General features: G+C 39.3%; 1 protein-coding gene across 3 annotated transcripts in view; it reads left to right on the top strand.

Moving 5' to 3' along the window:
- LOC140730440 (spermatogenesis-associated protein 7 homolog) overlaps positions 1-13,121 on the top strand; it is a 114,979-nt gene that overhangs the window by 60,049 nt on the left and 41,809 nt on the right. For all 3 annotated transcript variants that reach the window (XM_073050845.1, XM_073050848.1, XM_073050847.1), the window contains 4 exons: positions 2,564-2,630; positions 6,949-7,016; positions 8,971-9,048; positions 12,403-12,460. In XM_073050845.1, coding sequence (XP_072906946.1) covers positions 2,564-2,630; positions 6,949-7,016; positions 8,971-9,048; positions 12,403-12,460 — 271 coding nt within the window. The remainder of the gene's footprint in view (positions 1-2,563; positions 2,631-6,948; positions 7,017-8,970; positions 9,049-12,402; positions 12,461-13,121) is intronic.

A 13,121-nucleotide genomic window follows, 5' to 3' on the forward strand; every position in this document is an offset into this window, starting at 1 on the left:
AAATTGGCTTAATTATTTTTTTAAATTTGAATTTGTGTAGATGTTTGTATCTGTATCATCATTAATAATGGTGGAGTAACCTACCACAGGATATCCATTGTCAGCCTGCCACTGCTATCACTCAGAGATACTTATGTTATCAGTCAGCTTCTGGGGTTTTGTCTGTGGTGCTTCACTGCATCCAAAAATGTTTGAAGCATCAGGGGATGACACAGGTGATGCACGTTTGGAATAATTCTGTGTGTCCTCAGATAGAGGAAAAGAAGATTTGAAGACAGTGAACACTTTCGGCAAGTATTTTGGGGTGATTTCATTGACTTGCCCTTCTGTAAAGCAGTTAAGTGAATTTATTTCACTGATGCCTTTCCCAATAAGGGTAATTTTATGTAAAACATGTAGGAATCCTTAAAACAGCAGACTCTTCAGTTCAGTAACAAGAAGCCTTCCAAATTTCTTGACATGTTATGTCTTAAAATAGTAATTGTGTCTCATAAACAGTGGAGGGTATCCCACTTTTATATAAATTGTTCCTGGAATATGACCTCAAATTAAGGCTAGGGTTGGCCAGTAGAGTAAGTCAGGGTCAGGGTAGGATGATGAAGCCAAGTTGAAACCAGGAAAAATTAACAGGATCAATCTTGGCAGCACTGGACAGCTCATTCGGCCAATGTTATTCTTGATACAAACTGATAATAAATGCCCTTTTGTTGTGTATCTTCCATATCTTCAAATTCCCTTCTGATCACATCTATCTAAAAGCCTCATACTCTTTTTTTTTTAAACTACCTGCTTCCACTGCTATCCCTGGTAATCCATTCCAGACACCTCAACTTTGTATAAAGTTTACACTGTAAACAAAAAACTTGCCCTTCACATCATCTTTAAATTCCCTCATCTACCCACCCCCCATCTTAAAAGCATGTCCTCGGGTTTTTGTATTAATACCCTGGGGAAAAGATTCCATTTACCCTATCTGTGCCTCTCCTTATATAAAAAGCCTCGATCAGGTCTCCTCTCAGCTCCCAACACTCTTGGGAGAACAACCCAAGTTTGCTCAGCCTTTCCTTATAGCCTCTAACCCAGGCAAACCTCTTTCCACAAACTCCACATTCCTCCTATAATCTGCAACCAGGACTGCACGCAGTACTCTGTGGTCTGACTAAAGTTTTATATAGCTGCAGCATGACATCCTTGTTCTTGTAGTCAACATCCATACCAATAAGGTAAGCTTGCCATACTTTTTTTTAATCATCTTATACACTTCAGTGAACTATAAACTTGAACCGCAAGATATCTCTTTTCCTCAAAGCTGTTAAGAATCTACCATTAGCTGTATACATTTTCCTTTCACTAGACCTCCTAAAGTGCAGTAACTCACACTTGCCCAGATCAAGCATCATCTGCCTCTTCCTATCTATAATTGTTCTATATCCCACTTGCATTCTTTGATAGCCCTTTGCACTGCTCTACAACTCCATCAGTCTTGGCTTCATCAGTAAACTTACTAATCTGCCCATCTATCTGATAATGATATATATCACAAGCAACACCAAACCTTGGAGAACACCATTGGTCACATCACAGACTTCTAGTTCTATTCTCTGTTTTCTATGAGCAAGCAATTACCAAATACAATCTTGCCATTCACCCTGGATGTCATACATCTTAATCTTCTGAAACAACTTGCCATGAGGGACTTTATCAAATGCCATAACATCCACTGCCTTTATGTCATAACATCAAGCTCCTTTCTTTTCTCAAAAATTCTATCAAGTTTATAAGGCATGACTTACCCTGCACAAAGCTGTGCTGATTGCCACTGAGTAGGCCATACCTTTCCAAATGCATATAAATCATAACCTTCAAGATCCTCTCCAGTAGCTTGTCTACCACTGCCATGAGGCTCACTAGCTTATAGTTACATGATTATTCCTATTTACTTCTTGAATAAAGGCATAACATTTGCTATTCCCCAGTCCTCCAAGAACTCGCGTCTTGCTAGTGAAGATACAAAGATCTTTGTCAAAGCCCCTGCAATATTCTCATGGCCAGATCAGAGCTACAAAAGACCAGTGAGGTGAACTCAAGACCAGAGAAGGCTATTGCGATAAATAAGGGCAGGAAAATGGTAGTGAGGCATCATGGCCAGCAAAGGCTTTTGGGCTAGATCAAGGGCCTAGGAAGACTGATAGGGCAGGTTGTTTCTAGGGAAGACAAGGGTGAGTGCCAGAGTCAAGAAATTAAATAAAACAAGTCAAGGTCCAGTAGGGCCCTGATGGAGCCTGCGAAGTCTAATGAGGCAAAAACAGGACCAGGGAAGGCTCATGTGATCAGATCATGGCTAAGGAAGCTTTGTGGATGATGTCAAAGGAAGGAAACACAAGTTTAAAAAAAAGACAGGGTGAAAGAAATTTAGTGATCCTATGTTTGGGACTGGGGAAGACCTGTGGCCAGGTCATCAGTTTATCACATTGCTAGTACTGGAGCAAAGCTTCAAGAATTTTTGTTCTAATATGCTAATTTGAAAATCCTTCTTTTCAATTACTCAAGTTTTGCTCCACAGGTTAACAAATATACCTGTTGTTCAGGTAAATCTGGATGCAGATGATACCAAGCAGTATCCAATACAGGTACTGGCATTCTAATTCTAATTGTTGCATGATTGTAAAATGCATTCTTAGTTGCATATACTCGATATACTCAATTTCCAAAATTTGGTATTATTGAAGCCAATGAAACCTACAGAATTTATGTGTATAATGTCCACATAGCATCAAATTGTACGTTTACCATGGGACAGATGGCAAATTTCTGACCGATAAACAGCAATACATATGTTTAACTTGCAATAATTTTATATGTCACGTGGAAAAAAAGTCAATGAGCTGAACATTTGTGAAAAACTAATGAAAGATTAATGTTAGCTTCCAGCACAGTAGTGCAGCAGGTGGTGCTGCTGCATCAGAGCTTTGGCAATCCAAGCTTCGCCCCTGACCTCTGGTGCAGACTGTGGAGAGAATATTCATTCTTCTCTAGATTGAGGGACTTTCACACAGAAAATGCTAGAGGAACTCAGCAGACCAGGCAGCATCTATAGGAAAGAGTAAACAGTCGGCGTTTCATGGGTCTTAGCCCGAAGCAACGGCTTTTTACACTTTTCCATAGATGCAGTCTGACCTGCTGATAAAGGTCCTCAGGCCAAGGTTCGACTGTGGAGCTCCTGGCCTGCTGAGTTCCTCCAGCATTTTCTGTGTGTTGCTTGGATTTCCAACATCTGCAGATCTTCTCGTGTTTGAAAGACTTTCCCTTACTTCCCTTTCAAATCCAAATTATTGTAAATTACCCCTAATGTAGATAGGAGGAACATGATGCACTTGATATGTGTGTGTGTGTGTGTGTGTGTGTGTGTGTGTGTGTGTGTGTGTGTGTGTGTGTGTGTGTGTGTGTGTGTGTGTGTGTGTGTGTGTGTGTGTGTGTGTGTGTGTGTTAGTTAGTTAGTTACTGGGAAATAAGTGGGGAAAGGGATTGATGGGCTTTTTCTGATAGTTGGTATTGATTTTCATTTTAAAATCTTTTTATTAATTATTATTGAAGATTAACAAGAAAAGTTACATTAAATCAATATGTCATTATGTACAATATGGAATTAAATTAGCAAATAACTGATTAACAAAGCTAAGCAATATATCAATAATAATAAGAAAAAATAAAGTGTTAAGAATATTGACTTAATGGTCTAATCACTTTGAGATGAGTACATTTAATGAGAGGATGGAGGCATTGGTAGAAGACAAGGGAAGATTTGGCTAATTAGCAACAAATAAGCTCTGAATTTATTGTTGTCTATTTAATGTTATGGCCTGCATTTTTAATCTTATGTTAATATTGCAGCCCTGAGAATCTGTGAGAACTGATCCAAGAACATAAACCCCCTAAGAAAATTCTTCTCATATGTCCATGGCATAAACTAATTTAGACAATCTCCACAGTAATTTATTTCCCATGGTTGCAATGATCTGCAGCAAATCAGTCAGCAACAAATAATCAAATGTATGGGTCATTGCATCTTGTACCACTGTAGAAAATTAAGGATTTACTTGAATTGCTATTTGAAGAGACATCTGACCTAGAAATAGTAACTGCTGAGAATGCAGTGAGGAAGTTCTTTTTAACTAAAGAGAAGCAACACACAATATTGAAAGAATTCAGCAGGTCAGGCAGCATCTGTGTAAGTGAACATATGTTTTGGGTAAAGACCATTCTTCAGGACTGGAAAGGAAGGGGGAAGATGTCGGTGTTCGAAGGTGGATGGAGGAGAAGGAAGACGAGCGAAAGGTGATAGTTGAAGCCAGATAGGTGGGAAAGATAAAGGGCTGGAGAGGACGGATTCCGATAGGAGAGAGGAGAGTAGACCATTGGAAAAAAGGAAGAAAGAGGGGCACAGGGGAGGTGGTTTGCAGATAAAATGAGATAAAAGGTCAGAGTGGGGAATTGAAGAAGATGAGGTGAGAATTTTTTTTACTGGAAGGAGAAATTGATATTCATGCCATCATAATGGAGGCTAACCAGATGGAATACAACATAGCACAAGAGGAGGCCATGGTCTGAGAGGTAGGAATGGGAATGGGATTTGGAATTAAAATGCTTGCCACTAGGAAGTTCTGCTTTTGGCGGATGGAGCAGAGGTACTCGACAAAGCAGTTCACCAATTTACTATGTATCTCACCATTGTAGAGAAGGCCACATCGGGATCACTGGATACAATAGATGACCCCAGCAGATTCGCAGGTGAATCTGGAAGTACTGAATGGAGGTGAGGGAGGAAGCGAGGCAGGTGGAGGTAGCACTTGGCCACCTGCAGAGATAAGTACCGAGAGGGAGATTAGTGGGCGGGGTGAATGGACAAGGAAATCACGGAGGGAGCAATCCCTGCAGAAAGCTGAGAGTGGTGGGGAGAGGGAAAGATGCTTTTGTTGGTAGGATCCCTTTGGAGATGGAGGAAATTGCAGATGATGATGTGTTGGATTCAGAGGCTCGTGAGCTGGTAGGTTAGCACAAGAGAATCTCTAGCTAAGGTAGCAAGAGGGAAGATGGGGTGAGTGTGGATGTCTGGGAAATGGAGGAGATGTGAGTGAGGGCAACATCAATGGCGGAGGAAAGGAAACCATGTTCTTTGAAGAAGAAAGGCATCACTGATGGCCTGGCAAGGAAAGCATTATTCTGGGAACAGATGCAGTGGAGGCAGAGGAACTGAGAAAAGGGAGTAACATTTTTTCAGGAGACTGGGTGGGAAAAGATAAAGTCAGGATAGCCATGGGAATTGGTAGGCTTATAAAAATGTTGGTGGCCATTTTTGTCTTCAAAGTTGAAGACAGAGAGATTGAGAGAGGGGAAGTAGGTGTCAGAAATGGACCAAGTTGATGAAATGGTTGCACTTAGCACCAATGCAGTCGTCGATGTAGTAAAGGAAGAATTGGGGAGCATCACGGGGGAGCATGGGCTGTTATACTGAGCCAATGAAAAGGCAGGCATAGCTGAGGCCCACGTGAGAGCCCATAACTTCCCATTGAATCTGGAGAAGGTGAGAGGCACCAAAGGAAAAATTGTTGAGGATAAGGACCAATTCTGCAAGACAGAGGAGGGTAGTGTTGGAGGGGAACTGCTTGATTCTTTTATTGACAAAGAAGTGGAGATGGGATCTAGAAGTGTATAGGAACTGGACATCCTTGGTGGAAATGAGGTGGTCAGGGAGTGCTTGGGAATTGAAAGTTAGTGAGGAGATGGAGAGCATGAGAAGTGCTGTGGATGTAGTTGGGAAGGGACTAAACTAAGGTGGATAAAATGGAGTAAAATGTACAAGGACATGAGGTCAGTGAGTCAGGAGCAGGCAGAGACAATGGGCCTACCCAGACAGTCAGGCTGGATCTCGGGAAAGTTGTAGGAAGCATGCGGTGCGGGGTAAGGAAACTATGAGTTTGGCAGCAGTGGATGGCAGTTCTCCAAAGTTAATAAGGTCAGTGGTGGGGACAGAGACAGCATTTTGATGGGCCAGAGTGGGGGCCTTTTCTAGGGGTAAGGAAGAGTAGGTGTCTGAGAGATGCCACCTGGCCTCAGCAAGGTAGAGGTCAGTCTGCAACACTGCAACAGCACTCCCTTTGTCTGTGTGGGCTCGATGGTAAGACTGGGATTGGCGCACAGCGAGTGGAAGGCAGTGTGTTCAGAGGGGATAAGGTTCAAGGAGGAGTGAGGAGGGCTGAAGTTGAGCTGATTGTTTTCTCATTGGAATAGAATTCCATCAACTAAGGACCCTTTTTATAGGGATCTGGACAAAGAACAGAGGACTGGGACTAAGGAAATCATTCCCTGAAAAAGCCATCACATTCCTAATGTGCAACTGTCCACTTTTCATGTCATGCCATTCAGTGCTTTGAACCTAGAGTTTAAAAAAACCCACAATTGTTGGTTTAATTCTGAGTGCCTTATCTAAATCATTTTTAATTGTTCAGCATTCAGAACAATGCTCAGACACTTAACAACTCGCTGTCTAGATTTAACTAAAGAACATCACAATGCCTTTGCTTTCCAATCAATAAGTGTTGTTAACAGCTCTTAGAAAGGGCTTGACATTTCTTGTGTTACTTTGGCATGTTCTTTGCAGTGAGTGGAGGTGTGAAATGTAGAATTCTACCTGGCAGAGTTTTTCATTATCAGTGGAGCAAGGAGTATATGCAATGCTAAAGCAGGGGACAATGTACACCATTATCATCTACAATGTATGAATGAAACATTATTTAAATGATTGGCATGATTCTCCCATGAGGTAACTTTTATAATTATTGAATTAGGCTCTTTTTAAACTGCTTACTGAAAAAATTCTTTAAATTTCTGCAGTATATTTCGATTTATGAAATGAATTGTATTTACTGGTGATCTTTTGTTTGAATGCAGGAACTTAGATCTACAAGATTGACTAAGAAAACGCAGAATATATATTCAGCAAATTCAAGATTGGCATGGTAAAACAGGTCTTTTGTCTGAAACTTGTACAACAAATACAATATGAATGAAACAGACTTCCAGTTGGCCATTTAAGATAATGGAGAAACCAGGCATGTCAGCCCGATCATTTCTTAACCTGTCTTCCCTACAAGCTCTGCTAAGATTGAGGCATAATTTTAATCATTTTAGTTCACCTATTGGAAATGAATTTAACATTTCTAAGTTAAATGACTTCCTTTCAAAAGGTCACCAATCTGATACTCACAAAATTCTGGTGGAACGCAGCAGGCCAGGCAGCATCTATAGGGAGAAGCAATGTCTCGGCTCGAAACGTCAACAGTGCTTCTCCCTATAGGTGCTGCCTGGCCTGCTGCGTTCCACCAGAATTTTGTGTGTGTTGTTTGAATTTCCAGCATCTGCAGATTTCCTTGTGTTTACCAATCTGATACTGTTAATTTTGTCTTGCTCTTCATTGGTGGTGAGTTTTTCCAACATTTTCTAATTCATTTCAAATTTTTGCCATCTGTAGCATTTTGCTTTTGGATTATTCCACATGCAAAGATTTCAGGGAAGTAATTATAAACTCAATTATAAAATAATTAAAATTAATTTTTATATTGTGTTTCACCATTGAATGTATGACAGGATATTATTTGCTTCCCAGAAATATTCTACTTTGGTTCTTCAATTTTCCTTGAGTCTGTTTTCTTTAATGTTCACTTAGCTTCTGAGACCTATACAAGAAAAGTGAAATCTGCTGCTATTAATATTTGTATAATAATGTTCTTATTATAAACATATTAAATAGTTAGTTCAAACACAATTCATTAAAGATTGTGCCCTGTAAATCTAAAAGGCTATTCATATTTCTTTCCAGTTTCTGCCAAAGAAAAATAAAATATGCAATTTCAAAGACATGAATATTTAGGATGTTTTGCACCATCATATAGACTACAAACGTACAAGTATTTATATTCAAAGTAAATTTATTATCAAAGTACATATATGTCACGCTATACTACCCTAAGATTCATTTACTTGCAGGCTTCTAAAGTAGATACAAAGAAACACAATAGAATTAATGAAAAATTACAAACAAAGACAGAAAATAGCCAATGTGAAAATACACAAGATAGTACTAATAATAAATACTTAAATAAAAAATAATACTGCGAACATGAGTTGTAGAATCCTTTAAAGTGAGTCCATAAAATGTGGAATCAGTTCAGTGTTGAGCTGGTTCAGGAGCTTGAAAATTGAAGGATAATAACTGTTCCTGAATCTGGAGGTGAGGCTTCTGTTCCTTTTTCCTGATGACAGCAGAGAGAAGAAAGCATGGCCTGGATGGTGGGAGTCCTTGACGATTGATGTTGCTTTCTTGTGGCAGCGCTCCTTATAGATGTGCTCAGTGGTGGACTTTTTTGTAGGACTTTCCATTCGTGGACATTGGTATTTCCATAGCAGGCCATGATGTAGATTAATTGTATATAGAACAGCATAGAGATATTTATCTAATTGTATAATTTCATATGAACTGTTGCACTTATTCAATGTGGGTGGCAAGATGCTATAAAGAGAACGAGATTCAGTTCTTCTCAACTTGCCTGAGTAAATGATTTAGTAACTTAACCGCTCCCAACATCCACCACCAGAGTGCTCACCATTCAATTTGATCATGACTCGTACATATCCCAACTTCTATGAGTAATTCTCAATTTTGAGTTTTACTGGGGTTTCTAACCCATGCAGCATCAAAGCAACCAGACCAACTGAATCAACCCTTAATCTTCTATGCTTGAGGAATTTAAAACCATCCTCATACTTTGAGATTTTTAACCATGGTAATATGGTTGGCAAATCTGCAAGTTGCTCCTGCTTAAGATATAGCATTTAAACAGGATTTGACCAAAGTTTTATCGGTTTAGTTAATTATTGTACAGATTAATATTTTTATGTCATGCTTTTATTCAGGGATAATGAACTGAAATATTTGCAGTTTCTCAAAGATGTAACAGATGATATTTTGTTCAGAGGTTATCATTCAAACAAGTAAGTAGATAATATTTCACTCCAGTTACAATTTTACAGTTGTAGGTATTAGCTACAAGAGTAACTTGAAAAAGTTTTGTGCTAAAGGAATAGAATTGCACACATCAAATATGACAATGTTTGATCCAAACACACAAATGAATGTTTACTATGCTCACAATATCCTTTGTGGGACAGCAATTTTTTTAAAATATATTCCATTGGGTCAGTGAGCATCTATGGAAAGGAATAAACAGTTGATGCTTTGGGCCAAAACCCTTCATCAGTTGCTGCCTGACTAGGTGAGTTCCTTCAGAGTTTTGTGTGTATTAATCAATATTTCCAGCATCATCAGAGTCACTTGTGTTTATTTAAAAAAGTGTCTATTTTAGTCGATCTGCATTTCATGATGGGTACTAATTTTAAGTTTAGGTGAAGAACAACATGATATAATGTATATCTATTCAGTTTTAATTCTACTAATTTGAATGTGGGGGAGGCACATTACAGACGCTTCAGTATTTCACAGATGACCATTTACTTATCATATAAACCACTGACTATTAATAGAACTGGACTTAATGAACGTCTTATTGATAGACTTATTGTGTGATTTTACTGCCTTGAGAGAGTCCAATATTTATTACCCATTCCTATATTTCCCTTGAGCCAACTCCTTTCTTCTTGCCTGTAGTCACATCAGTGAAGGTAGTCCATGGTACTGTCAGGTAGAGAGTTTGAGAATTTATATTGAAGTTTTGTTCTTTTCCTATCATTACTTCCAGTTGGGAATAGTTTGTGGTGGAGAATGCTAGTTGGAAGTAATGGTGTCTCAATATGTCTTTTGTCTTTGACCTTATTCCCAATATGTAAATGTATCAGTATTACATGGAATATAGGGAATTACAGAGGCATGAGAGAGGAGCTAGCCAAAATTGATTGGAAAAGAACACTGGCAAAGATGATGGAAGAGCAGCAGTACAAGCAAGATGGACAAAGGAGAATTGGTGGATGTTGTGTTCTTGGATTTTCAGAGGCCTTTGACAAGGTGCCACACATGAGGCTGCTTAACGTGTTATGAGCCCATCTTATTACAGGAAGGATACTGGCATGGATAAAGCAGCGGCTGATTGCCAAGAGGCAAAGAGTGGGAATAAAGGGACCCTTTTTCTGGTTAGCTGTTGATGACTAGTGGTGTTCTACAGGGGGTCTGTGTTGGGACCACTTTTTACATGATATGTCAGTGACTTAGATGACGGTATTGACGGCTTTGTGGCCAAGTTTGCGGATGATATGAAGATAGGTGTTTTGAGGAAATAGGCTGAGGAAGGACTTGGACAGATTAGGAGAATAGGCAAAGAAATGGCAGATAGAATACAGCTTTGAGTAGTGTATGGTCATGCACTTTGGTAAAAGAAATAAAAGGGTAGACTATTTTCTATTGCTGGCTGGTGGTGCTGGGTTGAGCATCGAGCGAACAACTCAGCCTTGTAAAAAAAGAGACAAAAATACTAAAGAAAGGACAAGGTTGCCCCCCAATGTGCCACAAGGTGTGGAAAGGAACGACTATTTTCTAAATGGAGAGAAAATTCAAAAATCTGATGTGCAAAGGCACTTGGGAGTCTTTGTGCAGGATTCCCTAAAGGTTAATTTGCAGGTTGAGTCGGTGACGGGGAAGGCAAATGCGATGTTGGCATTCATTTCAAGAGGACTAAAATATAAAAGCAAGGATGTAATCTTGAGGCTTTATAAAGCACTGGTGAGGCCTCAAAGAATATTGGGAGAGGTTTTGGGCCCCTTATCTATGAAAGGATGTGCTGACATTGGAAAGGGTTCAAAGGAGGTTCAGAAGAATGATTCTGGGATTGAAAGGCATGTCATATGAGGAGCTTTTGATGGCGCTGGGCCTGTAGTGACTAGTATTCAGAAAAATGCGGAGTGACCTCATTGAAACCTATTAAATGTGAAACAACCTCAATAGAGTGGATATGGAGAAGATGTTTTCTATGATGAGGCAGTCTAGGACCAGAGGACACAGCCTCAGAATCAAAGGACATCCATTTAGAACAGAGTTGGGGAGGAATTTCTTTACCCAAAGAGTGGTGAATCTTTGGAATTTGTTGCCACAGGTGGCTTTGGAGGCCAAGTCATTTGGGTATATTTAAGACAGAGACTGATAGATTCTTGAATAATCAGGGCATGAAGGGAAATGGAGGGAAGGCAGGAGATTTGAGGTTGAGAGGAAAAATGGATCAGCCATGATGAAATGGCAGAGCAGATTCAAAGGCCAAATGGCCTGATTCTGCTCCTATATCTTATGGCTTTATGGTCCTGATAAGAGTTTTAGGTTTGTGACACCCTGCAAAGACACCAAGTTAAGTAGCTACAATTCATCCTGAGGATAGTATGCACTGCAATTACAATGTACCAGTGCTGGAGGGGAAAATTGTCTGGAATGATATTGTGCTTCTTGTATTGGTGGACCTACAACTATTCAAGTAAGTGAATACTGCACCTACCTTGCACATAATGAACTGGGGAAAGGCCTTGGAGAATTTGAAAATAATACCAGGAACATGTTCTCCTTGTATTTACAGAACTATTAAGGTAAGTGAGTGTAGTCATAGTGATAAAGTCAGAGTGGAGCTGAAGGGAATGTGGGAAGAATAAAATACATATTAGTGCTAATGGTGCATGGACTCAGTAGTCCAAAGGGCCTGTTTATTTGCTTATGATTCTCTGACTCATTCAGTAATTGGACAAGTCACACTCAGTAATGGACACTGAGGATTAAGAGTACATTCTGTGCTCTTGGTATCCTTAAGTGTTATTTTTTAAGTAATGTGTTCAGCAGAAAGTATTACTTCATAGGTGTCGGATGATATGGGTAGATATCAGCTTGGGATGGTGGTGAATTGATGTTTGTAATTGATCTGAAATTCATTTAGTCTAAAATGAGTGTTGAGAATACCCAGAGCTAAATTCATACTACAACTAAAATGAGTGTTGAGAATACCCAGAGCTAAATTCATACTACAACTAAAATGAGTGTTGAGCATACCCAGAGCTAAATTCATACTACAACTAAAATGAGTGTTGAGAATACCCAGAGCTAAATTCATACTACAACTAAAATGAGTAGTAGAACAGAACAGAATGACAGAAACTGTGTGTTCTTTGTGATTAAATGCTACCCAAGGCACTGAAGCTGCTCCAGGTCTTTAGGGAAGCTAGATATGCATAGGCTTATATGTACACATTATTAAGAACTTTTTCAAACTACTTTACCAATAAAATTGCCTCTATAACATTTGTCTCATACCTACAGCAATGTAGGGGATATAATTGTAAGTAAAATTAACATTATTTTTTCAGGATCCTGGAAAGTGTTTTCCAAAAGCACATTGAAAGAAACAAGCATTATCTTAATGAGGTAAGCCGTAATTGAACTGCTTGTGTGTAATGCGATGTAAAATATCTAGTATATACACCATGCTATGATGTGAATTTGTGATGTGAATGCCCACACTGACTGTTCTGGCTTGATGATGTAACTTAATCTTGAGTAAAATAAAATTCAATTATTGATTTTCACTCAGCAAGTCTTCTAGGATAGCACTCAAACTATTTCCAATAGGACAAAGGTTCAGGGGTGAAATTATAGAGGGAATTTATAATTGATGTGGTGTCCGATGCCGATATGTAAAATCAAAAAATCAATACACAAAGAGCGAGATGTATCTGTCCATTGAGAAAAGTAGCTGGCTAATAAAGATTGCAACAATATGAATACAGATTGATTCTCACTGAAAATATATGATAGCCTAGTAAACACAAAGTACACTGCAGATGCTGTGGTCAAATCAACACGTATAAACAAGCTGGAGGAACTCAGTCAACGAAGGGTCTCGGCCTGAAACGCTGACTGCTTGTTTCCACAGATGCTGCCCAAGCTGCGGAGTTCCTCCAGCTATGATAGCTTAGACTTGGTCATTCAGTGTTCCACAGCTCTACAGCAAAGTATTTAGTAACTTATTGGTGGTAGGCAAATGTGAGCCATCAGGGGGATGAAGGCTGATAAAATGTATTTGTTC

The sequence above is a fragment of the Hemitrygon akajei genome, chromosome 7, assembly GCF_048418815.1.
Source record: "Hemitrygon akajei chromosome 7, sHemAka1.3, whole genome shotgun sequence".
Classification (NCBI taxonomy): domain Eukaryota; kingdom Metazoa; phylum Chordata; class Chondrichthyes; order Myliobatiformes; family Dasyatidae; genus Hemitrygon; species Hemitrygon akajei.